The following is a 27,450-nucleotide window of genomic DNA, read 5'->3' as shown; positions in this document are numbered from 1 at the left end:
CTTGCCAGTGGAGTTTCTCAGAGAAAAGGCCCTTGGAATCAATTATTTGGCTTAATTAGACAGTATTCATCGTGATTCCAGGATCAAGGCCCATCATTTCTGGGGTACTTTGCATGTCATTCCAGCCACCACCGCTCCGGTGGTTTCTTTTATTATCAGAGGCAGAGGAAGGACCTGGCAACAGTGGCCCACTGTTTCAGATTCAAGCTTGGAGAAGCTGCCATGGTTCCATTCCTGGGCCCATTTGTCACTGAGGGTCAGCATTGATCAGAAAAGCTGAGGTGAGAATGTCTTATCCTCTCATTGATTAACCAGAAAAACAACGACCAGAGGAGGGCAGTGAAGTGTCACAGCCTGCCAAAGGCCTCTTAGCTCCCATCCTATGTCAAGCCTCCAAACTGTTTAAATTATTTTTATTTCTCCTATTCCTAAGTGTCTCCACAGTATTCTAGTAGTAGGGGAGATTAAGACATTACTTCCCATCCCTGGGTTGACTTCACATGGACTTTGGTGAGGTGTCAGAGTGGTTTCAGGCTGGCTATCACTCTGCCCAACAATGCCTATTTGTGACTGCAGTAAGAACCTTGCTCACACCATGAAGAGTGCCTTCTGGCTGAGAGGGCGTGGCTCCACAAAGGGAGGAGATGGCTCACTGAAAAGCCTCAGCCACAAGAGTAGGGGGAAAGACCTGAACTGACAGGATCTGTGACCTATTTCTAGGTCCTTGATACCTCCTCAGGGGCTGGGGAGGTAAGCTGACTGACTGACTGACTGACTAGTCTGGCTCCTTGGAAACCAATATCTCCAACAGATTCCAACACATCTAATCCCCTAAACCTTTATTCTTTCTTGGGACACTTTAAACTATGGTCAAAATTGCTGTACCCACCCTGAGAAGGAAAGGGGGTCTGCAGGACCTCAGGTGTGCCAGGCCTTTTCTGATCGGAGTGGGGAAAGAAGATGCTCTTAAGGCCGTGTGGCAGAAGAGAAAGCCCTGTACTTTGTGTTGTTTTCTATTTCGCACAGTTGGGACTTAGTGGATGCCTGCTAAGAGGAAGGAATTATCACCCAGATGTCCAGGATGGGCTGAATATGAGATATTGAAAATGAAGCTGAAGGCCTGACTGACAGCCCCAACATCCCAACACACTGAGGCAAAGCAGGCCTGGGGACCACCAAGGTGACAGGTCATCGGCGCTTTCATCTGTGAGGTTTGGCACAAGTGGGATAGACAATACGTATTCCTCAAAGCTGCCACTGAGAGAGGAGTGATGGGCTCTGGAGAGGCCAAGATTGGAGCCCTGGCTTGGTTAGACCTCGGCTTCCAGCTTTAGTTAGGTGTGACACCTTGACACCATGCTCTCTCCCAGTGAGGGTAGACAGTGTGCAGCAGAGCCAACCGTGTTCATTGGCTTGCTCATCTAAGAGGTGGAAACTGCCAATGGGTAGCTATCTGGAGCCTCAGAGAACTTACTGTTCTAACTGGGCTAGCATTTCCTGCCAATTCTGATCTCACCCTCTGGGGCTTATTCCTACAGGTCTGGGCAGATTGGGGAGCGTTGTGGAAGCTCTTCAAGACTGGCACAGTAGACTGCTAGGGAGACTTCTTCAAAGTCCCCACTTTTCATTAAGAACATAGTACTGCCTTTGAGCTTTGGTTTTTCTTTTTTCCTTTCCTTCCTTCCTTCTTTCTTTCTTTCTTTCTTTCTTTCTTCCTTCTTTCTTTCTCTTTCTTTCTTTCTTTCTTTCTTCCTTTCTTTCTTTCTTCCTTTCTTTCTTTCTTTCAAGACAAGGTCCTGTGTAGCCCACATTGCCCTCAAACCTGCTATGAAGCTGAGAATGACCTTAAACTTTGAATCTTCCTGCCAAGTACTTGGGTTGCAGTGTGTGCTGCCACGCCTAACTTTAGGCAGTGCTGGGGATTGAACTCGGGGTTTCATGCATGCTAGACCAGGAGTCTACCAACTGAACTATAGCATCCCTGGCCCCATCACCATAAATGCTCAAAATATAAAATGCTCAAAATCAGGAACTTTTTGCCAGGCAGCATCTGTGTCCTTCCTCATCATATATACCATGTTATACACTGGATGCTCCCCATGCCCCCTTTTCCATAAAAGGCCAAGGACTCAGAGCAGCCGCCTGCCATTCTGCAGCCCACGCCGCCATGCAGTAAACATGCCAACGGCCAGGCAGCCTGACCCACCTCTTTGAAGGATTTCTTTACCTCCGCCAAGCAGTGCCAGTGTGCGATGGGCTTTCGTGGGTATGCCAACATCTCATTCCAGTGGTCCCTGCCAAGACCTTCAGCACTGATCCCCACTCTACACACTCCTATGATCTCGTTGTGGCCAACTCTGAGGGAAGAAGCAAAGGTCTTAGCAGTGGCTTTTCAAAATGCTCCCAGAAAGAGAAGTCTTTTGGGGGTGGGACTCTGTCTAGTGCATCTGACTCGGAACCATGAGCTCTGAAAACCAGTGCTTATCAGTAGAGTGCTACCCTGCCAGGGACCCTGCGGCTTTGCCCAACCTCTCAAGTAAGGTAAGAGACTTACAGAAGTGAGCAAAGGCTACAAATCTATTTGCAATCCCAGGCGACAGTAGCAGGAGGCCTGACTGGGTATTCAGAGTGTCTCTTCCCTTATTTGACTTGGGAAGCGTGGTACAACCTCTCTGGATATCCCAGCACCTGGAAATAAACGAACCAGCTCTGACTGTCATTTCTCCATACCACCATTGTCTACTCATTACTCACTCAGTAAGAACTCGAATCATCTCTCAAGTATGTTAGTCAAGCACCTACCATGCCTGAGAAGCTGCCCTGAAAACCTAGGATTGGGATATTATTGTGTGATTTTTATATCCTTCAGCTAAAATGACACTCGGAGAAGAGTCATGGCAGACGGAGTAGCTGAAAATGTTTCTGAGCAAGCCTTAGGAAGGAAGAATCAAAAAAAAAAGAGAAGGAAAATGAGAGGATTTAGTGGGATGGCGACTTGGGATTCAGATTGTGGGATCTGTGCAATGGGAGCCAGGGGTGGTTGGTTCTTCAGGAGGGCAAGACTAGGAGAAAAGCATCCAGGCAGATGCATCCTCAGTCTGGTGGCTGACTTAGGGCGGAGAGTGATGGGGCTTCATAGCTGTCCTGTGGGAGAAGAGATGCTAGAGAGGCATTTTAAGGGGCAGAAGATGGCACTTGGTGGCAAGTAGAAGGAAAGAAGTCGCCAGGAGAGAATGCAGGAGGACTGACAGGCAGAATTACCCCTGAGGGGACCAGGCTGAAAGGGAAGCTGAGTTTTTAAGCAAGGGTGGTGCATGCTCTTTCTCAAATTCCTGCCTTTCTTAAGTGCTACCATATTAGAAGCCAACAGGTCCCAAGCCATGGGTCAAGGGTAAGGGTCCCTATGCTGCACTGAAGAGTAACCATATCCCTCGGGGCAGGCACCAACCTGTCATAGTCCATAACGGAGATGAGCAGGCTCACTTGATCCATGTTTTCTGGGGGGATATCAAAGATGATGGCCTCGTTGTAGACAGGGTTGAGGGTGTTCTTTTTTATGGTTGTTTTCTTCTTTTTCAGTCTCCGCCCATCACATAGTAGGGACACTTTGACGTAGGGATCTGTGTCGATGAGGACAGTGAGAGAGGATAGGAGGTTAAACCGATTTTTGAAGTGGCTGTTGTTTGGTTGTTTGGTTGGTTTTTGACACCAGTTCTACTCTGTAGCCCAGGCTGGCCTCAAACTCACAACCATCTACCTGTCTCAGCCTTTCCAAGTGCTGAGATGACAGGTGTGAGACATCGTTAGACAGATGCTCTGGAATAGCATTTGCCACCGAGAGATGGAATCCCCGAGCCTACTGCTGCTCGTCCAATGGGATGAGTGGCTTAACATAATTAAGTCACCTTGTATTTATGGAGCGCACCTGTCTCTGAGGACGATCCACTCCTAATAAACTCAGTCTTTAGCTACCTTTGTATACTTGGGAGGGTGCCTAATGGTGTGTTACTAATGGGAAAACTAGCCCCAATTTAGATAAGACTCTTGTCAATGGTTATATAGTTCCCAGCCCTTAATCTCAGCTGCACTCTTTGGCTGGAGAACTCAAAGAGCATCAAAGCTAACAAAAGCTCTGTTTCTTTCACATATACAGAATCGTTTACCCTGGAGTCTTGCCAGCTTTTTAACCAAAGGACAAAGGGGGTAAAAATAGGATGTGGTGATGCCCAGGGAACATGTTAGAAAGACGAAACAGCATCAGTCACAGTCCTGTCCTCCCCGCTAGAAGACATGCTTCTGGGTCCCGCTGTCCCAGTAATCTCATTTCCATTCGAAATCAGGAAGCAGGGAAGTGGCCCCTCCCGCTGCTTCCCTGGAGGCCATTTCCTGGTCACTTCTGAGCAGCGAAACAAGAGAACTGTGGCCAGGAGAGTGAGCGAGGTGCCCCGCCCCCCCAGACTCAGGGCAGCTGGCTGACATTTTATTTCTCAGTGGGATCTTGGATTCTCTCCATGCTGCAAAGAGATGTCTTTTTATTAAACTTCCATGCACCGTCTAATCTTCTCTCCCCTTTAGCTTTCCGAATGGGTATTTTTCATGGTCATCTTTCTACCCTGAAATTTTCTACTCATCCAAATGAAGGGACACCTATTGTATCTCACAGCACAGGTGTCTCAGTAGCCTCGTAATTAGTATTTATGCCGCACTGCTCAAGGAAAAGGACAACTTACAGGCAATAATAGCTTTGAGACCCTGATGAGCTCAGACACCTTCTTGTCCGGAAGCCAGGGCTCCTGTCAGGAGAAATGAGCCAAAGCAGCCCCTCTCCTGGCTCTGTAGTTCTGAGGTATGCGGTGGTGCCTCCTGGACCCCTGAGCACCCACCAGGCCTCGTACTGTTTGGCATCATGTTAGGGGAAGGGCAGATGGAGTAGCCTTTACTTAGAGTAAAAACTAGAGAAACTGCACATGAGATGAACCCAACCAAGCTCCCAGCCTGGAGAGCATTCTTCCAGACATTCCAGGGAGCTGCTGACTCACCAGTGTGACAGTGGCAGCTGTGCCTTAGCCGCGGGGACACTTGGGTTGATGGAGGAACTGGGGAGACCCTGAGGAATTTAATCAACCCCCTGTCTCTGACTATATACTTTCAGGACCCCCCACTCAGGGGAGCATTTGGTAAAAAGGAAGGAGTGTTGAGACTCTGTATGCCACAGCTGTCTGGTTTCCACAGGCTCCTTCCCCTAAGGTTACCCCTTAGGACACTGTCCAGGTCACTACGGGGAAAAAAGAGCCAGGCCCAAGACTCATCTTTAATATTCAAGTCTTTCCAGTTACACATTGCTTTAGAAAGTGTCTCTCCGTTCCAGCAATTTCCTCTTCTATTCCTGGTCCCAGACACTCCATTCAGAAACACATTTCCACGTAAGGGAAACACAGGCGTGAGCCACTGGGCCAGTGCCTTCTTCCCCAACTCGGTCCATCCCTACAAGGACTATCTGGCTCACGTCATTTGGTGAGATTTCTTTCTGCAGGAAACAAGCTCTCACCAGCATCCGAGAGGAGAAGCCAATCAGAGATCAGAGATGACTTCTCCCCAGGGTGCTTGGGGAAATGTTTGTGGCTTTTAGTGGAATGGTGGCCCCAGATGATCTTTGAGGTCTGTTCCTTGCCCTGATTCCCTGAGCAACAGGGGCCTAAAACCCAGCACTGCATTTCTGCCTCATGGTGTGGGAGCCATCTGAATTCAGCACTGAGAACATGCTCTGTGCTAAGAAATGCCATCCATCAGGGTCACTTCACATCTACACTGCTAAATGTTTATCACTGATATCTCTGTTCTATAGGCAGAAAATAGAGGATCGGGGAGATTAAATGATATCGTAGGAATGGATCCCAGGCCCGACTTCCAAGTCACTTTTGATCACTAGAGACAGAGTGATATAAACCAGAGGCAGTGGAGACAAAAGGGTTAACCCACACTTTTGTAGCCTACTGGTCTGTATTATTATTTTGCGCTGTTTTTATTGTCTGAACTCTAGGAAATAGACTCAGGTTGTGATTGTGGGCTAGTCTAGCTCAAAGAGAATAGGACGTCCTTGGTGTGGAGGTGAGTGCCTTTGCAAGGCTAGAGCAGAGCTTAAGGAGCTCCCTTTCCCTTCCCTGTCAGTCCAAAGGCAGACCTGTCTGGGCTGAGAGCAATGACAAGCTCAACCGCACAAACAGAGGAAGGAGCGCCAGGTGCCCTGGGCATGCAGGGTTCTACTTCATCACCGCAGGCTATATTTGTATGCTCTCTGTAAATTCATTCATTCACTGCTTGCTCACTCAATTCATTAGTTCATATTTAACGAATGCCTAGAGTGTTTCATGCATTGCTCCAGAGACTGATGCAAAGAAGGCCCTTGCATTTACGGAATCGAACCGAGATTTAACATGAGATTCCAGACCCAGGGAGGGGAGAGAGAAAGGTGTAAAGGGAGAGGTGAGAGCTCAACATTAGAAACAACCCTTTCACCCCCAAACCCTCTGATTTACAGCAGCCCCTGTTACTACCCATGGCTTCACTCAGAAACCACACTCTAGCACATCAATGTGATTACAGCAGAGAAGGCAGTCTTGGGGACTAGGACAGCAAAATCCTATTTCCCTCAGCCGCCTTGAGAGTCCTTGGTGAATTTCTGTCCTCGTGTGCACTTAGTTTGGTATTAAAATGAAATCTACATTGGCTGTATTTGGTGGAAGCTGGCTTGCTGTTGCCCGAGAGCTTTTTCCCATGTCAGCAGAGGTTCATGATGTTTGTGCTGCATCCTGATGTGAGTTAGCTGTGTGTGTGTGTGTGTGTGTGTGTGTGTGTGTGTGTGTGTGTGTCCGAGTGTGTTAGGGGGAGAGCTTGGGGGCCCTCAGTGAAGGCTTTTGGACTGCAGTGGGCACTGCAGTGACTTGGAGGCAGGAGCAGAGATTTGAAAGGATTTTTAAAACGACTCAGTTTCCTAGCCCCAACCCCTTTCACCATCTTCACAGGGCAAACCTGGGCCCAGAGGTTTTCAGCTGGACCACCATCGCCATCTCTCCTCTTTTCTTTTATTCTCTGCAATGTGGGTACAGAGCCAGGGTTTTACTCATGCTAAACAAGCACTCTTACCAGCATGTGCTATTGTAGGAGGGGCCGAACCTCTTGTACCATGTCAGGCCTGGAGGTGTTTGCAGCTACTTTCACACAAACGTCTCCCCGTGGCTCCGACTGCACTAGATTTCTATTCAGCTGCTGTGGTGCTAAGGCCAATGCAGAAACACACACACACAGACACACACAGACATACACACACACACACACAAAGACATACACACAGACACACACAGACATACACAGACACACAGACACACAGACACACAGACACACACACACACACACACACACACACACACACACACACACACACACGACTACAAAGGTACTTTGCTTTTCAATGCATTCTCTCCTTTGGATTAGCAAACAGACTGTTGCCCTAGGCCTGGGTGAATCTGCTAACACTGACATTCAAACTCCATCTAACTTCTGTAGCAGCTGGGAAGACTACCATCCCTCCAAGAATGATACTAGTGGGAAATTTATCCAGTGCCTGCAAGTGCATGGCTTGGCACAGATATTCTGAATCTGACCAGTAAATAGTGTTAACATGCTCACTTTTCAGATTGGAAGAAAAAACACACACTACAGTTTAGATCTTGAGTATCTCAAGGATATTGAAGACTTGGTCCCAGCCTGTGGTGCCAGTCCAGGTGGAAGTCTAGGCTCCTGGGGACAGGGATAGTAGGACCTTGGCCCCACTCCTTCTCTTCTTGTTTCGCAGTTGACACAATGGAACAGGCTCCCCTCACAGGGGTCCCTGTTATGACATACTGTGCTAACACGGGCACGCAAGCCAGAGGATCAAGTCACTCTGGGCCAAAACCTCTGAGCCTGTAAACCAAATAATCTTTTCCTCCTTCACTCCAGTTTCGCAGATCTATGCCTGCACAGTCGCAGAACACCGGTGCAGAAACCACATCTTTACACAGGAAGGGGGCGGCAGAGGTGGAAATCAGATGCAAGCAGTTTGCCTCCTAAGAATAGTGCCAAGTCTTGCCTTTTCTTCCCGAACACTCTTCTAAATCCTACTGTTTGGACGTCAGGGGGGCCAAATGCTAACCCGGGGTAAGAGAAGTACCTGAGTAGCCCGTGATGTCCATTGCTTTGAGATTGCGACACTTGATCACCGTGAGGGTGAGCCTGCCTGCTGTGGGCAGGTAGCAGAGGGAGAACATGATCTCTCCCAAGTCCACACTTTCCTGCAGAGGAAGCAGAAGAAAGAGAAGGTGAGGGGTACTTATTTTCCAAGCAATGGCTGTGGGGAGCTCTGGAGCCCAGGACATTTGGATCTGTAGCAGTGAATGAACCAGACCCAAGGGATGGGTGATCACCATGACGCTCTTCTTCCTGCTCCTCTTTTCCCTCCTCCTGCTCCTCCTGTCCTTGCTCCTGCCCCCTACTCTTCCTCCTCCTCCTCCCCCTCTTCTTATTCTAAATTTTGAGGCTGACCTCAAACTTGCTCTGTAACTAAGGATGATCTTGAACTTCTAACTCTCCTGCTTCCAGCCTCTGAGCGCTGGCCTGGCTTACAAGCTCTTATCGCCATACCTGGTTTATGAGTTGTTAGGCAAGCTCTCTGCCACCTGAACTCCATACACTCCAGCCCATCCTTCTTGCTTCTGGTCAGATTCAGCCCCTATCCTTGATTCTGCTCTGGACACTGGCTTTCTGGGTACATGACCCTTGGTGGTTCATGTGTCCTTGCCCTATCACTGACCCTATCCAGTCATGTGGTCAGAACGCACGGCCCAGTCCTCAGATTTCCCCCTTTCCAGGACATCTGGAACTCTTTTCTGCTCTGTTTCTCGGCTTATTTGTCTTTCACCACCCGGCTGCCTTGGCCTCAGGCTCTACCTTCCTGTCTAGAAGCAGACGTGCAAAGAATGGATATCCTGCTGAGGCCATGCTGCCAACCAGCCAGATGTACACTGACCATCCTGTGCTTTATGAACCGCCTCACATCCGGTTTCTCATCCTCCCTTAAACGTGATGATCCTTCGGAAATATACACATGCTCTACTGCCCTTCCTACCCCAGAATCATCCTGCCTAGGGATCCCTGGGAGCTTCTGAGCAGAAAACGTCCCTTCCTAGAAAGTCATAGCATCTTTCTAGAGAGGCAGCAAGCACGGCCGTCTGCTGTATGACATAGCACCTGGCCAGATTGCTTTCTCTGCCTGCTCCTGGCAAGGGGGGGTGCAGACAGCTTAGAATTCAAAGACATGGAGCTGTCTCCAGAGGTAAGTTAGTGGGAGGAGAAGGTGGAGGAAGAGAAGGCCAGAGTTTGAAGTGGTTCTGATTCCAGAAGGATCCTTCTACCTGATTATTCCATCAAAAAAGTATCTATTAAGCATCTGATATGTGCTAGGTGTTGATTTATAGGGGAGAGCAAAGATACAAAATTTCTACCTTCACAGAGATTACATTTTATGAGGGCCATAGATACTATACATGTAATTTTAAAAGGATAAGGAGTTAATTAAAATTATTAGGAAAAAAAGGTTAGGCACATAAGGGGTTAGAAATGACTGTGGGGAGGTGGTACCTTAGCTAGCTAAGGACTCCCAGACTACACCCAACTGTTCATTGGTTGGTTCACTTGTCCTCCTCTCCCCTCTTCTTCCTTGTCTTCCTCTTTTTCTTCCTTCTCTTCTTCTTTCAGACTTATTTTTTTGTGTGTTTTGCTACATATTTGCACATGCAACATGCAACAAGTCAGAAGAGGGTGTCAGACACCACTAGAACTGGAGTTATAAATCATTATGAGTCACCACCTTGTGGGTGCTGGGAATCACCCAAGCCCCATGCAAGAACAAGTGCTCTTAATCGCTAAGCCATCTCTCCAGCCTGGGCCAGCCCATTCTTATTTGCCGAATGCTTGCTGGAGACATGTTTCAGGGTTGAATGGATATAGTCTCCATACCTACAACGTGTGCATAGTATATTAAGACATAACCAGTTCAAAGATGGTGGTAGGATTTCCATCTTTCTCAGGTGTGCCTCTTGTTTCTTAGACCCTTTCTCAAGGGAGGGAGACACAGACGTTGCACTATGCCCTGGCACTGTGGGAACATCACTGTCCCCTTCCATGGCCGGGTGGTCCATCTGTGTGGTCAGAGGCACATCTGGATAATATACCATCTCTGATTGAAGCGATGAGATACAAGCAAAAGTATATCTCTCCTGATTTCCCTAACAGAGCTCTAAGCTTGATCCTGCCCAACATTTCAGAAATTGTTCCAGACTTGCTAAGTAGAATAACGGTAAACAACACCGTGTGCTGTTCACTTGCCCGCTAAGTCCTTTGCTGGCCCTCAGTGAGCCTTAGCCTAGCACTACAGTGTGGGTGCTCCTATTATGCCTGCCTCACACTGGAGGAAGTGAATGTCCGGAAGTTAAGGACTTGCCGGAGGTTGCATGACTAGCAAGTACTTTAGTGCCAGACATTCATATGTCAATGTCCCTGCTTACACACCTTCAGCTCTTCCCTAGTTCAGCATCTGAAACAAGATTCTTTGGGGGCTTTTGGCAGTCGGTTGCTTTCTTATCTCCTTATCTCATTCTCCTCTGTATGCCAATCTCTGCTCCGCATAACTTGTCTAGCTTTAGTTCCTTTGCTAAAATCCTTCCCCCTCTTCCCTTTGCTCAGATGATTCCATAACTGATGAATAGCGCATAGGAATCGCCAAGTCATTTTAGTTCCCATGTAGTAACTAACGAAAGACCCTTTTCATGCAGGAACCCCGCCTTACAAACCACTGTGCCTTGGAGACAGCAAATAGCACACACAAGTTGCCTCAGATGCCTGCAGGAAAGGATGGTTGCATTTTAGCTGAAAGAATGCTGGCCGGAGGGATTCTCTGCATCCATCTTGTGATCAAGAGAGGGCCTTGGGGAGACTTCTGGGAGCCCCTATGGCTCCTCTACTAGGGAATAAAGAGAAAGGTGCTGCCACCATGTCCCCATCATTGCCATACTGCAGTAGCAGGGTGGCTTTCTCATAAGCTGCCCCTTCAGGGACTTGGAGCTGGTTTGTTGTGTTGGCTTTGGCCACAGGATAAATGGAGTCTCTGTGAACAGCTCTCAAGGATGGCTCCCTCTAGGGGAACACTGGCCCAAGGGATCCCCTCCAGTTGCAGGACTGTCCCTTCTCAGGAGACTTTGAAGGCATGTGGGTGTTGGGTATGCAGTGCAGTTTATAATTCCCAGACCCTATACCCAGTGGCAACTTTCATTCTCCACTGATGGCCCAGACAGGAATGGGAACTGGCTCAGAATCCCATCACAATTCAGAAAGGAAATAAGTCTTGGGCCCAAAGCCCAGTTCCAGGGGCTTCTGCTGTGGCAGCCTGAGCCCCTCTTCCCTGGGCCTGCTGGCAAACGGGCTGCTGTGATTCAGTGAGCTAAGGGAAAGAAACACAGGACTGGGTTGTTTGCTAAAGCAAAGTAGGTTAATTCTGAGTAAATAGAGAGGTGGAGGTAAACAGCTAGCCAGCCACAGCGAGCCACAGCCAGCCACAGCCAGCCACAGCCAGTCACAGCCAGTCACAGCCAGCCACAGCCAGGGCTGTCCTACCTGGTGGGCCACAGCTCACTCTCTCCCTCTGACCTCTGTCACAGGTTTCTACCCAATTCTACACATCTTTCCAGCCTTTTATCCTAATTAGGAGTTTTTGAGACTTTGGCCTTTAATAAAAACCAGCGGTGCCAGGGGCTGCAGACCAGCCAGGGCCTTACCCTTTCATCTCCACTTGGTGTCAGAGGCCGCCTTAGGGCAGACTAGTAATGAGCTCCCAGTGTGGAAGAGGTCACGAAGTCCACAAAGTGGCAGAGAGCAGCTCCACCCCTTCTACCAACCTAGCGGCTGATGGGTCTGGTCTCAACTCGCTAGTGGCTAGCTCCAAGTCTTGGCTGAGGATGGGAGGTGGTGGGCCTGCCGCCATGGAGGGGAAGCAGAAAACTGGCCTCTGGAGAAACCTGTCCTAAGTGCAGCCTGTCTCCCACCCACCAATGTTTCTGCCCATAAGAGCAGCATGCTTCAGGCCTCAAGGTCCAGAGTGCCTGGGTTGCAAGATTCTGAGGGCATATCCATAGCAATGTTGCCTTCATAGGCTCCACCCCTTGATGCACTTAACATAAGCCTAGACATAGTAGATGATGAGGATGAGGTTGAGGGTGAGGAAGATGGTGGTGGTGGTGGTGGTGGTGGTGGTGGTGGTGGTGGTGGTGGTGGTGGTGGTGGTGGTAAATCCTACAGTGTGCTGACTGGGACAAATAGTGAACCACAAACCAAGAGACCCAGGCTTTGAGTCCTTCTGCTATGTGTTATCTGTGAGATCTTGAACAAGTCACTTTACATTTCTGAATTCTCACCAGTGAAAAGAAAGTATGGTACTTGATGGTCTATTCTGTAAGCCACAAGACCTAAGAGTTCACACTAGAGAATCTAATTTATCAACTATTACCTGCTGAGATGGTCCAAGAATGCTGAACTGTGACCATTGACCATCTCGAGGATCCTAGCATCCTTGCTTTGCAGTCTAAACGCTCTCTCTCCTTCAGCCCTCACTGCTCCTAAATGTTCTGCTGTTTTCCAGGGCTCATGACACTGCTTCCTAATCAGGCAAGGAGTGGCGTCAATGCCCTGAGTCTGGCTGGGGAATCCAGGCCAAGCAAAGCAAGAATGATGCTTCCCCATCTCTTACAGATACTTCTACTCTCTTAGTCATTAAGTAGCTTGTCTGAATCTCTCATCATCAGCAGAGAAGCATCCGCTACACTTTCAGGAGAGCCACAGGAGACCTAAAAGGCTCTTGGAGACACTACCCAGGAAGTGCTGTTAAGTTACTTTGGGCCAAGGGGGCCTGGAAGGGAGTACAGAAGCCAAATTGTCTCTGATGGATAAAGAAACATGCAGTGAATAATCCCTCTGCTCAGGCCTGCAGTTTAGGGCTGAGGCCTGTTCATGAGTCAGATATGGAGGCTGGACCTTCCATAACAGGCTGAGACCCCTGGTATCTGTGCCTTTTTCCTCATAGCATGAGTCACAACTCATAACTTGAACACTAAGTTGGGGATGCTATGATCAATGCTTGTGTTTCCCGCCTCTGTAGCCCTTGGAGAGTAGGGATGGGGCCTGGCTTCCTTACCCGACCTCTCATGTCTAGCCCAGGGCCTGATGGATGGTAGATGAGAATATGGTTTTGGATGAGGCAGCTCTGGGACCAAGTTCTAGCTCTGATTCATGAGTAACACAACTTATGCAACCCTTCATAGACTTGGGGCTAATATCCAACTACCTCCTAGGGTTATTGAAAAGATTAAATAAGGTGATTCATGCAAAATGCTTGGCTTAGTGTTTAGCACAGAGTAAGTGCTCAGTATGGATTCGCTGTTGTAATTATTACTATTATAGAAACGTCGTGGTCTCCAGACAGAGACGGAGGAGAGGATGGCAGTCGGTGCTGCGTTGTGTAATAATGCAGGCACAGTAACAGAGCTGTGGGCCAGATGTGGGAAAGTAGAGAGAGCACTAGACTCAGGTAAAAGTTTCAGGGCAGGCTTCCACAGAGGGGGTGACATTTGACAAGATCTAAAGAGGTGAATGAAAGGAATCTGTTGGCAGATGGATGCCAGACCCTGCAGGCATGTGGATCTGCAGAGCATGAAGACACAGTGGGACATGAAACGTTCTGTAAGGCCAGAGGGTGTGGCAAGGGAGAGGATGGAGACAGATAGCAGCCTTGATGGTGGGGACAGGAACAGGGCCCATCCCTGAGTCTCCTGGCCCATACATGAGCCTTTGCCCTTGATTCTTCAGGTGATGAGAGACTCCACATCTGTTCCTTCTGTTCCCAACTCATTCGTTACTGTTGCCTTCTCCCCAGACACCACACTAAAGACCACCCCTATCAGGGTCTCTATTCATCTCAGCTACTGAGTGTGTGTGCAGGTAGGGAGCAAGACCATGAGACAAAACTAAATCATCCATTGTAGGGAACAGAGACAAAGATAGATGATGTCACCACAGGCACGGGGGAGCCAGTGACGTGATAGGAGGACAGGGAAGGGGGTGGAAGGTGGTAACACACAGAGCAGCTTTGAACAAAGGTCAGGAGGTCAGGAGCTTATGGCCAGGTGCTTAGAGAGGGGATGTGGGTGGCTTTGTCCTTCATGTATCAAGGAAGGAAGAAGGAGAAAGAGGCGGGGAGGGGCTGTGGAGAGATGGGGGAGGTCTCCAGGCATCATCCTCATGAAAAGCAGGGTCCCTGGAGGGATGGAAGCAGGTAGGGACCTTTACAGCAGGTATGTAAAGAATGGGGCCCAGAGAGACGGGAGAGTAACACGATTCCCACGTGGTCTCACTGACGCCCTGTTGGCTTCCTCCTCTGTCTCCCCAGACCCTGAAGTGCACCCCCTTTCCACGGCACTGTCTGTTCTGACCCACACTGTCTCTGGGGTTTCTGCTACCTTCCCACGCCCTCCGCCCGCTCATCAGATCCATCCTTTCTGGAGTGCTGTTCCTCTCTTGGTGAAAAATCTTCAATGACTCCCCGTTTCACATGTGTTTTGCATACGTGCGTAACCTCTTCTTCAAGTGAAGTGTTATTCAGAAGCTCAAATACACACAACAGAACACTGGGTCTGACACGGGGTCCAGGGCTTCCACCTTCAGCCTCCAATGATGCCCTTGGAGCTTCTAGGGGCCAGGGTGAAGACTACTTGTCCGCAGAATCAAACGGCACTGAGCTTTCTCCTGAACCAGCCCTTGCTTCCTTGCCAGCCTCCACCATTTTCCTTCCACTACCCTGCCCCCCAGTTGCCCTACACTCAACCACAAAACCAGAATGTTTCTAGAGAACTAACTGCACGCCATTCTGTCCTAAATGCCCATCAAGCTCCATCATCACACAAAAGCCTTGTGGGATAGGAACTGTTGATACCCACCCATCTCAGTTATTTATCCTGTTGTTATAATGAGGGACCCTGACAAAAGCAACTTAAGGGAGGCAGGACAACTTTGGCTCACAGTTCAAGGTTGTAATCCATCCTGGCAGGGGAGTCACGGCATGAGGATCTTGAGGCAGCGGATCACACGGCATCCACGGTAAAAAACAGAGAGCAATGTGTACGTACCAGTGCTCAGCTCACTTCACATGGCATCCAGGATCCATGTCCCAGAAGTGGTCCCACTCACAGTTGAGATGTGTGTCTTTCCATATCAATTAACTCAATCAAGACAATCCCTCTCAGGCATTCCCAGAGGCTGAATAATCCTTCACAGGTACACACACACACACACACACACACACACACGCACACACACACACACACACGCACACACGTAGGCTCTTCCTACATGGGTACACTGATGTCAAAGATGAAACAAGTGACCCCAGGCAGAGCTAGGATGTGAAGCACAAGAGCCCACACTCTCAGCACTGTACCAAACTGCCTCATCTCCCCTCCTCAAACTCTCCCCCAGATCTTCTGCACCTCAATGCTGTCACCTTCTTTCCTCTGCCTGAAATGAAGCCTCATTGCTTCTGATGATGACACTCGTTCTTCTAGGCCAGCTGTGCTGTTACCACCTCCTGGGCCATCTTCCCTGGCCTCTTGGCCTGTTTTGAGGGTGTGTTCTCATGCTAGGGACAAGTGTGACACGTGCCATAATGAAGAGGCAGGATATTTGTAAGATAAAAGCAATGGGATATAGCGCTTACTGGATGACGGGTCTGGTGGAGGGGGAGTGAATGACACCTGGAACGCCCCACACCCGCATGGCTGGCTTGGCTTCCTGCAGAGAGAGAGAGCCAAGGAGGTGGGAACTCTTTCCCAGGGTGCCAACTGGGGACACCTGCTGTGAGCACTGGGCCCCCGGGGTGGGGAGAGTTTGATTCCCTGCATCCCCTCAAGCCTGGGTTTCCAAGGCTCCAACAAGAGAGCCGAGGGTGGCAGAGGTGGAAAGATGGGCAGTATCTGTTGTGCTGCTGGCTCTAGATGCTTGGTGCTTCCTGCTGGATGTTGGGGCAGGTTCTGTTTGTTCAGAATTCCCTGCTTGCTTTTTCTCACAAGTGCATTTCTGCCCCCAAAGCCCTTGCAGTGTTATGAATAAATGATAGTTAGAACAGAGGTGCCTTAAAGGAACTCGATACTCTCGCTTCTGCTACAGTGTGGATGCCAAGAGCTTGGGGTGGCTGGGGAGGAGCTAATGAGTCACAGGGAGCAGAGATACAAGAAGCAAGAGCGAGGTCACCCAGACTATGCTTGATCTCAGGGGACCCACAGGGAGACTAAAACACATCAGTAGGGAGCAAATATTTGAGTATCTGGACATCATGAGGGACACCTAGAAAACTCCCTCAGCCTCTCCTTTGAACCTGCCGTTGGCAAGAGGGTCAGAGTTCCAAACACTTTTAGACAAGACGTGGGTCAGAATCACACCGGGGAGGCAGCTCTTTTCCTAATGACTTCAAGAATGTGGGTGGAGATGGGAGGAAGGGATATAGCGTATGGGAGGAAGGAGGCTTGAGGAGAGCACAGTTTGGGAGAGTTCTAGGATTGGAGGTAATGCCTGCTAAAGCCAGGGTCTTTAGGACAAGATGCTTTGTCCAAGAGAGGCCAGGGCAGGAGGCTTCCCCTCGGATCTGCTCCCGCTACTGGTATTTCATTAATGACATACGGGGTTGGTAGGGAGGAGTAAACAGCAAATTAATGATGCTAATGAGGAGAATCTGTCTTCATTTCTTGCCTGCACCTTGTCCTGACAGGTGGCTGTCAGACAGCCATCAGTTATCCCAGGGAAGAAGGTGGCATCTCAGCAGTGAGAGATCATCGCAGCTCTCTGTCCCTTGCTGGGCTGTGATAACAGGGTCTCTCTGCAGGAGAACAGATGTCCAGGTAGATGGTTCCCCTAGGGTGGCTTGGCAGTGTTTCTGCAAACAGTTGCCTGGTGGAGGCAAACAGTCAGGGCTCTTGTCTAAGACAAAGGTGTGTGCTTGGCAGCCTCTCTCACTCCAGGGTCTCTTTGGAGAATCCGGGCTGAGCACCTTGAAGGTGTAGGTTTTTATCAATCTTCTGTTGCTCTCACTTCAGAACCTCTTGGTTTTGCTGAACCTTCTCTGGTCCCTTCCTATTTTATGGGCTACTCCTGCCCAGCTCCTCTGTGGCTCTTGCCAGAGACTTTGCCTCTTCTCTCTGGGTTCATCATTACCCAGACCTAGGAAGTCTTCTCCCCTCAGGCTTGTATGATGCTAACACCCATCACCACTGTCATGGCTCCTGGGTTTATGGGTCCTCCAAACATCACTCCTAGGCTCTGGACCAGCAATTCTCAACCTGTAGATCAAGACCCCCTTGTGGGTTGACCACCCCTTCACAGAGTCACCCAGGACCATATTAGGTATTTACATTATGAGTCATAACAGTCATGAAATAGTAACAAAAATAACTGTATGGTTGGGGGTTCCCACAGCACGAGGAACTGTGTTAAAGGGTCACAGCCTTAGGAAGATTGAGAACCACTGCTCTAGGCTGATAGAAATAGCATGGAATCGACTTCATGGCTATCTCACAGAAACCTTAGCATTCACACATGCTCAAAGCTGGTCTTCCTAGCTTTCATTTACATGTTTCCTGTTTTTCTCTTTGGTGGTAAATGGCTCTGCCATCTGCCCCAGTGCTCAAGCCAGAAATGAGAAACTATCCGGAACCCGACTTCTTCTCTTCTTTACACTGAGTTCTTTACCAAGTTGAGCAAACTCTGTCTCCAAATCTCATCTCAAGCTGCTTACCTCTCCCATCTCTTATGCCACAGGAAGCCAAGGCACATGCACCCATGCCTACCTGACCTCCTTGCTTCCCTTTATTCCCACCTGGGTGCCAGAATACCCTTCAAAGTGCAGAGAGGATTGCCTCTGCCCCTGCTTAACCCTCCAATGGCTTCCCTCACGCTGTGATTCGAATGTGAAGTGACCCCCATAGTGACCATAAAGAGTAGTGGCACTCGTGGGAGTATGTGTAACATTTAGGAGGGGGCTGGAGGACGCGCATTGTTAAGGGGCAAGCATCGAGGGTTATATCCATGCCAGGCTCTCTGCTTCCTGGTGGGTGCCATGAAAGCAGCTGCTGTATGCTCTCCACCATGGAACAGCATGCTACCAGGCTATTTCTAGCTCTGCCCTTGCCTCTGGACTTCCTGCCTCTGGACTTCCTGCCTCTGGACTTCCTGCCTCTGGACTCCCTGCCTCTGGACTTCCTGCCTCTGGACTCCCTGCCTCTGGACTTCCTGCCTCTGGACTCCCTGCCTCTGGACTCCCTGCCTCTGGACTCCCTGCCTCTGGACTCCCTGCCTCTGGACTCCCTGCCTCTGGACTCCCTGCCTCTGGACTCCCTGCCTCTGGACTCCCTGCCTCTGGACTCCCTGCCTCTGGACTCCCTGCCTCTGGACTCCCTGCCTCTGGACTCCCTGCCTCTGGACTCCCTGCCTCTGGACTTCCTGCCTCTGGACTTCCTGCCTCTGGACTTCCTGCCTCTGGACTTCCTGCCTCTGGACTTCCTGCCTCTGGACTTCCTGCCTCTGGACTTTGCACACTCTATTCCTTCTGGTGTCTCTCTCTCTAATGGACAGGGGCTTACCAGGGTAAGAGAGAGGAAAGTGATAAAAATGAAGCTGAATGAGATACTCACTCTTAGTTTCATGCAAGCCCAGAGAATGGCTGTCCCCTAGATGTCTCCCCTCCAGCCATTTCATTGTCCTCATCCTGGTCCTGACCCTATGCTTTCTTTACCACTGTATTCCCAGTATTGAGCCAGCACAGTGCCTAGTATATACTACATGCTGTACCAGTGAGCAAGTCCACACTGCAGGGCTCGGGCCTGGCTACGAAAGTGACAGAGAGAAGAGTTGATAGAAGGCTGGGATGCAGCTCAGCGGTAGAGCACTTGCCTGGCATTAGAAAAACCCTGGATTCAATCTCTAAGCACTGTAAAGTAAAAATCAATAGAGTCAGTGACTGGAAGAGCTATTTGTTTTACCGTGGCCCTCGTCTCCCTGGGAGCACGGGATAAGAGAAAGTCTCCAGGCAGAGCCTTGCAGGTGTTTCTCACCAGAGGCATGATTTCTGCATGAAGGTCACTTCAAGAAGTGGGAACTTAGGGCTGGGAAAATGGGTCAGAGGGTAAAGGCACTTGCTGTATAAACCTGATGATCCAGTAAACTTGGAACCCAAGAAAAGGTGGAAGGCAAGAGAAATAATTCCACAAAGTTGTCCTCTTGTCCTCTGGTCTTCACATACATGCTACGACATGCACATGCCAATAGACATCACACACACACACACACACACACACACACACACACACACACACACACACACATGAAATGGTTTTATTTATTGCTTTCTTGTTGTTATTGTTGTATAAGGCATGAGGGGTTGATTCCTAAGGTAGAATCTAAGAACCACTGAATCAGAGTCTCTGAAGGAAGGGTCTAGGTGCACAAACAAATATGTTATTGATGAACATACCCTCAGTTTATAGGGAAAGAGAGAGACCAGCTTCCGCTGCTGGCTCAGGCCAGATTACTGTTGGGATCACTGCTGTACAGAACATGGTCCAATGCAACCAAAGGCATCAGACACCACGGCAGAGAGGAGTGATGGATGAGCCTCTCCTTGGTTGGGTTTACCAGGAGCACTAATGATTGAAGCTGTGGCTGGCCCTGGCCCACCCGGAGCAGCTTGTTCTGTATTTTCCTGGGCCTCTACCTGTGCCCCACAGGGTACCATGGGGAGTTCATTTTTAGCAAGAGAATGGGATGTTTAATTAATGATTTAATTAGTATGATAATTCCCAGGTGTGCTTCTTTGATACAATGTGGGGAGCATTTGGAGCTGATCAGAATAGCCTCCTACCGGAGTCCAGGATTCTGTGTTCCAGCAAGAGCTAGGGAAGTCAGGAACTGACAACTATTGCCACTAGTTAGAGCCATGGTTCTGAACCTTCCCTGTGCTGTGGCCCTCTAACATAGATCATGCTATGGTGACCCCACCATAAAGTTATTTTCATTGTTACTTCATAACTGTGATTTCGCTACCATTATGAATCATAATGTAAATATCTATGTTTTCCAGTGGTCTTAGGTGATGCCCTGTGATAGGGTTGCTGGACACCCCCTGGGGTTGTGACCCACTGGTTAAGAACCACTGAGTCAGGACAGTCTGGCTAGTATTTTGAAGTTTCTTCTACTTCCTCTTACCATTTTCTTAAATGATAAAAGTCAAAGTCAAAAAGAGAATTTACATTTGTGGAGCATCAGCTAGAGACCACGCTGAGAAATGAATATGTATTCAGTCCATTTCTGAGGATCCCATTCTCATGGGCACCTTGTCTTGGGACTCGGGAGTTAAATAACTAAGGCCTGAGTGGTACATTTGGATTTGGTCTCAGACATCATCTCTGAAGGCCTGCTGTTCGTCATCCCTGCCAGCCTTCGCTAGGGCCCAGGTTTCAGCTCCCTTCACCCCTCCTCTGTCCCAGGTTATTGACAATCATGGATGCTAAGGGCCCAGGGAGGTGACATTTTTGGGTGTTCTGGAAGCAAGTAGCTCTAGGCTTTGTCCTCCTCTTCCTGCCTTTGCCTGTCTCTCCTTTGTGAGAGACTAGTTCAATGTCTTGCTGTGTTACAGACTTTGAGAGGGCTCTCCTGTTCCCTTGAGCGGCAGCGTGGCACTCTGGCTTCAGCCTGTCATTTCTTACGAGAAGTATACGGGACATGATCATTTTCTCAGATGCTGAATTGCTCCTGTGGTCACTGCCTCATTTTCAAGGAAGTCAGGAAGAAGCTTCTAGCAGCAGGCAGCACCCCTGAGTCTGAGCTTGGAGTACCAGGTAGCAGCTGCGTGGGAGGCCCTGGAACACTGCACAGGTCTCCCCACCTGAGCTGCTGAGGTGCAGTTACCAGCCTTGTGGCAAGAAACCCATCAGTGAAGAAGCTCTGGGCAAGTCAAGTGTCGCTTCCCTGTCTCCCACAGATCTGGACTTTGCTTTGTTAGGTCTCGATGTGGGACAAGGACAGAGTCTGCCATCCCTACTTGGCTTCCTGGGAGAGTTGAAGATGTCAAACTCTTAGAGTTCATTCCCTTAACGTGAGATCTCTGTAGTCCTAAACAAGACAACACTAGTCACATCCCTAGGCAGCAAGGGACAAGTAATCAATCAGCTCTTCCAGTCTTAGATCAAAAGACACATCCCACTTTCTCAGACACCCTGAAGAACAGAAAGCCATCCCTTGGTACCCTAGCCAGGGTTTCCAAGAATGCTTGTGCCCTTTTCACCTAGGTACCATCTACTGTTTCATTGTAACTGTGCCACTGTGCTTTTAAAAACCTGTATCTATTTCTTTTCCTTTTGTTTTATAAGGGTCTCCTATAGCTCAAGATGCCTTAAATTCACTATGTAGCAGAGGATGACCTTCCGTTCCCGATCCTCCTGTAACTGCTGGGACTACAGGCATACATCACGGCTCTTGGGTCCTGTATCTGTGTTTACTCATCTAGTTTTTTTTCCAAAAGAAACTGTTTCCTTGCTTTTAAAATTTTCCAGCATTTGAGTGGCTTTCACTTACACTCACAGTTAGCTGTTAACAATTAGCTTGCGACTTGGGGTTTGCTGAGTAGCCTTTTATTTATTCAAAGGGAAGGGACGCAGAGTAAACTACAAGGGAGGTGGTATAAATGACCTGGTCAGATGCTCATGGGGTTCGAGCTTCTATTTCCCAGTAGTGTAACTTAGAAGTCACTCCTCTGCAGCTCTCTGACCATGGGCTATGCTTGTCATGCTTGAGGTCTCTCTCTATTGGGCAGGTGTTCCAGGCCCTGGTTCTGAAGTGTAGGAGAGAGCCACAGGGAGGGCCTGACCAGCTGCTCAGGGGCAAACCACCTCTCCTAGGCAGCAAGTGTGTGGTTTGTAAACTTCCTGCTTTCCTGCCATGTTAGTTCAGGTGGCGGCTCTGTACCCCTGGGTAGCTGTCCCATCTGCCTGCCCTGTGGGGTCAGGTGTGTCCTGTGCGTGTGCCAGCACACGGGAGAGGAAGGAACAGCTGTTTTGTTGGGGGTGGGGCAGGGCAGGGGGGTTTCTTAGGTGGAAGATAGGGCGAGACAAGTGGTTGGTGCAGCAGAGGAAGATAAAGACAGACAGAAAGGGCTTAGAATCCTGAAGGTACCAAAAGGATAGGGCTCCTCACTGAGAACTTGCTCTGAAGCAAGCAAGCCCCAGGCCTCCCTTCCCCCTCCTGTGAGCCTGCCCGAGAGGACATGATGAAATGCCAAATTAGCTCCATTATTGTAACGCCTCCAAAAATTATAGGCCGCGTGTTCTGCCAGAGCCAGTTAATGGTACCCACTGGTGAGCAGGTGACACAAATGGTTATTTCCTTCTTTCCAGGCACTGAATTCAGGGGCAGAGTAGTGAAGGAATGAGGCTCAGGCTGGAAGGAGATTGGGGGTGGAGAAAGGAGCAGCCATGGAGAATTTTCAAGGCTCAGCTTCCCTAGTTCCAGAGTTGCAGGTGGAGACACCTCAGAGCTATGGCAGGGCAGGGCTGCATGAGTTCCTTGGAAGATTTCAGATCTTTCCTTCTATCTCTCAGAAGAGGTTCCTCTGCCCGGAAGGGGCATGGAATACTTAGCCCTACCTGGTATCAAGGTAAGACATTCTGCAGGCTATACCCTGGCCTGCAGGCTGGCTATTCCTAGGGTTCTCATTGTTGGGAGGCAGTCTGGTTTTCCCTACAGCTCCTCTCCTAAGTCAAGCCCAGCATTTCCTGGCCTCCCACACAGCCACCAGGATTTCCTCAATCACCTCTTCTTAGCTCCTCCACCAGCATCTGCTTCTCCTCTCACACAGACTCAGCCAGTCTCCTGTCAGTGTCAGCTGAGGCAACTCTTCCTCTAGGAGGCAAGGGCACAAAGGGGGTAGGGTTAACTGGTTCCAAGGAGAGCACAGTCTCTTCCTTCAAAGCCCAGCAATGGGGAAATCACACATTCTGGAACTGGGGGAAGGGGAGTGGTGGTGGTGGTTCCCTATAAATCTATGACCATGCCCCAGACTCTGCTCTATTCCAGCTTACAACAACTGGATCTCACTGACCATCTCTAAAGACTGTGTGGGTGAGCCTGGCATCTCCACAGTGTGTAGATTCAGAGTAAAGACTTATCTGCGGTAGTTGGTGTTGAAGATGACAAAGATTCCTTCTCAGTTTATACCTTAGAAGGAAGCGTTGAGGGTTCGACAGCCCAGCTGATCTGATGCTAGATGGAGTTCCTGTGTTGGAACCTCTTTGCTTATTTTCTGGCCCTAATGTACATTTGTCAATGTGAGGTCAGAGTTTGGGGCTTCAGAGGACATTCAAAGAAGTAAGCCGGATGGGTGGGTGGCAGGGAGGTCGAGTGGCCTGGAGCACAGGGTCTGCCTGCCTCAGACACAGAAAGGAGATGGCCCACAAGCTAGGGAAGGTGTTGCTCACAGCCCGTGTTTACCTGAGGCTTGCTCTGGGCAGGCTGTAAGGAACCTGCTGTGGGTTCTTTCCTGCAGCGCCCAACACAACTTTACAGAGACTCTCCTTACCCACATCTTTCAGAAGAGCAGACAAACGGATGCTGAGTTAACTGGCCTGCTTAACTCATTTTAGCGAGGTGTGGCTCCAATCCAGGCAGCCCAACACAAGTCCCTTTCTTTAACCCTTATGCCAAACCAGCCTGGTTCTCTGTAAGGTTCACACTGAGGGTTACTGGTCATTCCATACTCTATCGAAAGTCCATTGCTTCTGGAATCTCAACCATCTCCATAGACTCATAAAAAAATCTCTTTATGATAATCTCATTTGGGGAGTGCATGGTGTCTAGGGACACTTTAATCCCAGCACTGAGGATGGAGGATCAAGATGAAAGCCAGCTTGGTCTGGACCAAGTTTCAAAACCTAGCTCATTCGAGCTGACAAGATGGCTCAATGGGTAAAGCCCTTGCCACACAAGCCTAACAACCTGTTTGATCTCAGAAACATGTAAAGCTGGAAGAATAGACCCAACCCCACAATGTTATCCCTCTGACCTCCATACCTGTCCCCAATACATGTAGGTCCACACATATGCTATACATACATGTAATAATAGTAATTAGTTATGATGACAGTGATATGAAATTTAAACTTTCTTCAAACCCAGCTTATAAGTTTGTGTGACAAATACATGATTTTTGTTTGTTTGTTTTTTGGGTTTTGTTTTTGTTTTTTGTTTTTTGTTTTTTGTTTTTTTGTTTTTTTGTTTGTTTGTTTGTTTGTTTTTTTGTTTTGTTTTGTTTTTTTTTTTTTTTTTTGAACTGGGTCTCTCTGTGCAGTCCTGGCTAGTATGGAACTTGTATGTAGATTAGGCTAGCCTTGTCCTAGCCTTGTCCTGGCCTTGTCCTTGCCATCATTCTTTTGCTTTAACTTCCCCATCACCTGGATTACAGATGTGTGCTACCACGTGCCCAACAAACAAAATTCTTTTGTTTTTGTTTGGTTTATTGAAAGGGTTTCACTCTAGCTGGCTTGAAACTTTGCTAATTTGAGGCTATGATTTGGGGCTATGATTACTCCCATTTCACAGATGAAGAAACTGAGTCGTAATGAGATGAATAGTTTCAGAATTCAAAAGCTGAGCTCTGAACTGCCCCATGCTGATGTGTTATTTTTCCCATTGCCTCCTGTTCTAGGACCATTTATTTTCTAGCACCTGGTTTATTTTACTTAATGGATGCTGAATTCCATGCCTGCGTTTCCCTCTCTGCATTAGCTGCCAGATGCTTCAAGTCAAATGTAAAGCCTCCAGTCAGCAGTGTGTGGAAACAGGGCGTGCCTGGAGTCTGGAGCCTCCAGCAGGATTCCATCTGATATTCTTTTGCTACTGTTGCATGAGGCTTTAAGCACATCTTTAATCTTGCTATTGTCTTGGGCGCTAGCTACAAAGTGACAAGAAAATAAATGAAAGTTCTTATTTCCCTGCATGCTCAGACAACCCAGTCTCTCTCGGCTTAATTGTCTCTATCTGCAGATCTGGGATAATGCCTTGTATAAAAATTTGTTAAGGATTAAGGGAAACAATACAGGTAAAAAGATATTGTAGATTCGGCAGTGCGCTAGAAACATAAGGTTGTCTTGTTGCCTTGCTGTTACTGAGAGCGAGATGTGATCCCTGTTCCTGGATTATCTACATCACAAATAGTTGGCCCAGCTTGGGAAAGAGAGACAGTGCTGGCTCCTCAGGACTCAGAGCTGTGTCCCTGAGAAGATACTCAAGAGTTGCATGGTACAAAGAAGCCCAAAAGTCGATTCAAGCTACCCTCTCCACAGGCACGGTTCAGCTTGAAGCTATCTGGCTGGAGGTGGTTCCTTGTGAGGTCCTAGGAGACCCTCCAGATAGAATTTGGGAAGGTTTCATCTCTATCATCTGGTGAGAGGAGACCAATGGCCTAACATCTCAGAATTCTGATTACAAGGGAACAGTAGCCATGGCCTACATTGGCCACCAGCCTGGCCTCACTGCCCTACTTCTGAGCCTCCCCCCTGCCCACCTCCTTTCTTCTGCTTTTCATAATACATCATTACCTTTCTTTCAGCATTCTTAATTGTCCATGTGTGCATGTGTGCATATGCCATGTGTGTGCAGGGGCCTGCAGAGCCCAGGAGAGGGTGTCAGAGTCCCTGGAGCTGGAGTCACAGGGAGTTATGAGCTGCCCGATATGAGTACTGGGCACTGAACTCCAGTTCTTTGGAACAGCAAATGTCCTCAACTGAAGAGACACCTTTCCAGGCTTGCCTTCCGAGCATTTTTTCTTTTTTGAGAATTACTTAATTCTGGAGACGTCACAGGTCTGAACATTCTAGAGCATTCACATGACATTTTAACAATGGAGGATTTTGTGACAAATACTGTCTACCTTTTCCTGTCTCCTCACTTCTTTTCCTCTCTTTCCTTCTTCTTTCTTTCTTTCCAAAATATCTAAAATAGGTATGTAACTGTCGATCTACCTTGAGCAAAGGAAGATACAAATACATTCGAGTTTTATAGCACCTAAGCTATCCAGCCAGGTATGGGACCCATAGCTACCAGCACTGCACTTACGGGGTTGAGGCAAGATGATCGTTGCAAGTTTCATGCCAACCTGAATGATATGGTGAGACCCAGGCTAGCCTGGGCTATTGAGTAAGGCTTTATGACTGAATAAATAAACAAATGAGAAACTGATCTCGGTTTTGCTTCTCTGCTTTAAAGCTCTTTGGCTCCAGGGAATTCCCCCAGCTCGTCTCATCTATAAAATGGATTTCTTTCTGTATTGAGCAGGTGAAATGAGGTAATGCATTTGGAAAGTTCTTTATAAACATATTAGGTATTAATGTTGTTAGATTCAGGAGCAATGAACGGTGACCATAACCTGTGAACGCCCCTCTTTTTCTCCGAGGTTTTCTGTGCTCCGTTCTTAGGCCTGTGGAGTGGTTGTTTTCCATACCTGGTTACTGAGGGAATCGAGGATGCTATTTGGTGGAGGCCACACAAGCAAGGACAGCTTCAAGCCCTGCACAGCAGGCTCAGAATCATGGTCACCAAAGGTTCTTGGTGCTGAGTCTACCCCCATACCAAAATCCTTCCCAGACCTCAAAAATCCTGGATATGGCCTCCTGGTTGACTTTGGCCTCCTTCGCACCCTGTGGTTAAGATGGGGGAGGGTAATCTTATCCTCCTTTGAAAGCACCTTTGAGATTCCAACCTCTGTGGATGCAGCGTGAAGCTTAAAACCACACTCTTGGCTATTAAGAAGATGACCAGTTTCCAGGACACAAGGTCCCCTAGATATTCCTTTCTTCCAAATGAACTTCATTACAAGAACAAAACCACTGTGGGGTGGCTGGGGTCTCCTGGGAGGAGAGAGTGAAATGGGCTAGACTCCCTCTCACTGTGAGAGAATGAGGCTCTCTCATTGATTCCTCAATGTGGTACACATGTGAAGGGTGTGTGTGTGTGTGTGTGTGTGTGTGTGTGTGTGTGTGTGTGTGTGTGTGCATGCACATGCCTGTGTATGCGTGCATGTGTGTGTTTGCCCTCGTGTTCACTCTTCTTTCCTATTTCATCAAATGGAAACAGAGTTCAGCCAGAGTTTCTCTGATTTAAAAAACAAAACAAAACAAAAACCTTCCAAATCAGGTTGGAATATTTTTCCTTAGGGTATACTAATTCCCTGAAGGGAGTTGGGTGTCTGCCCAGCCCTGGGTTGGGAGGAGGAGGAGG

General features: G+C 48.6%; 1 protein-coding gene and 1 long non-coding RNA gene across 19 annotated transcripts in view; one reads left to right on the top strand and one right to left on the bottom strand.

The window, feature by feature from the left end:
* Syt6 (synaptotagmin 6) overlaps nucleotides 1-27,450 on the bottom strand; it is a 59,249-nt gene that overhangs the window by 5,824 nt on the left and 25,975 nt on the right. For 9 of the 16 annotated variants that reach the window (XR_015668353.1, XR_015668351.1, XR_015668348.1 and 6 more), the window contains 3 exon segments: nucleotides 8,210-8,330; nucleotides 3,449-3,620; nucleotides 2,207-2,357 (listed from right to left, as the gene is read on the bottom strand). Coding sequence is in view for 7 of the 16 variants with exons in the window: in XM_087631995.1 (XP_087488121.1) it covers nucleotides 2,207-2,357; nucleotides 3,449-3,620; nucleotides 8,210-8,330 (444 nt within the window). In the remaining 9 variants the exon portion in view is untranslated. 16 annotated transcript variants of the gene reach the window in all.
* Nucleotides 643-26,840, top strand: LOC120100901 (uncharacterized). Of its 3 annotated transcripts, XR_015672402.1 has the most exons (4): nucleotides 643-750; nucleotides 1,027-1,206; nucleotides 26,440-26,518; nucleotides 26,627-26,840. It is a non-coding gene; the product is annotated as an uncharacterized LOC120100901 (long non-coding RNA). The 3 variants fall into 3 exon arrangements; XR_015672403.1 differs by lacking the exons at nucleotides 26,440-26,518; nucleotides 26,627-26,840 and adding an exon at nucleotides 24,881-25,182 and having other exon boundaries at nucleotides 1,027-1,180; XR_015672407.1 differs by lacking the exons at nucleotides 26,440-26,518; nucleotides 26,627-26,840 and adding an exon at nucleotides 1,539-1,651 and having other exon boundaries at nucleotides 1,027-1,180.

The sequence above is a fragment of the Rattus norvegicus genome, chromosome 2 (genome assembly GCF_021556685.1).
Source record: "Rattus norvegicus strain SHRSP/BbbUtx chromosome 2, alternate assembly SHRSP_T2T, whole genome shotgun sequence".
Classification (NCBI taxonomy): Eukaryota; Metazoa; Chordata; class Mammalia; order Rodentia; family Muridae; genus Rattus; species Rattus norvegicus.
The sequence above is the reverse complement of the archived record's forward strand: the minus strand, read 5'-3'. Positions and strand labels throughout refer to the sequence as shown.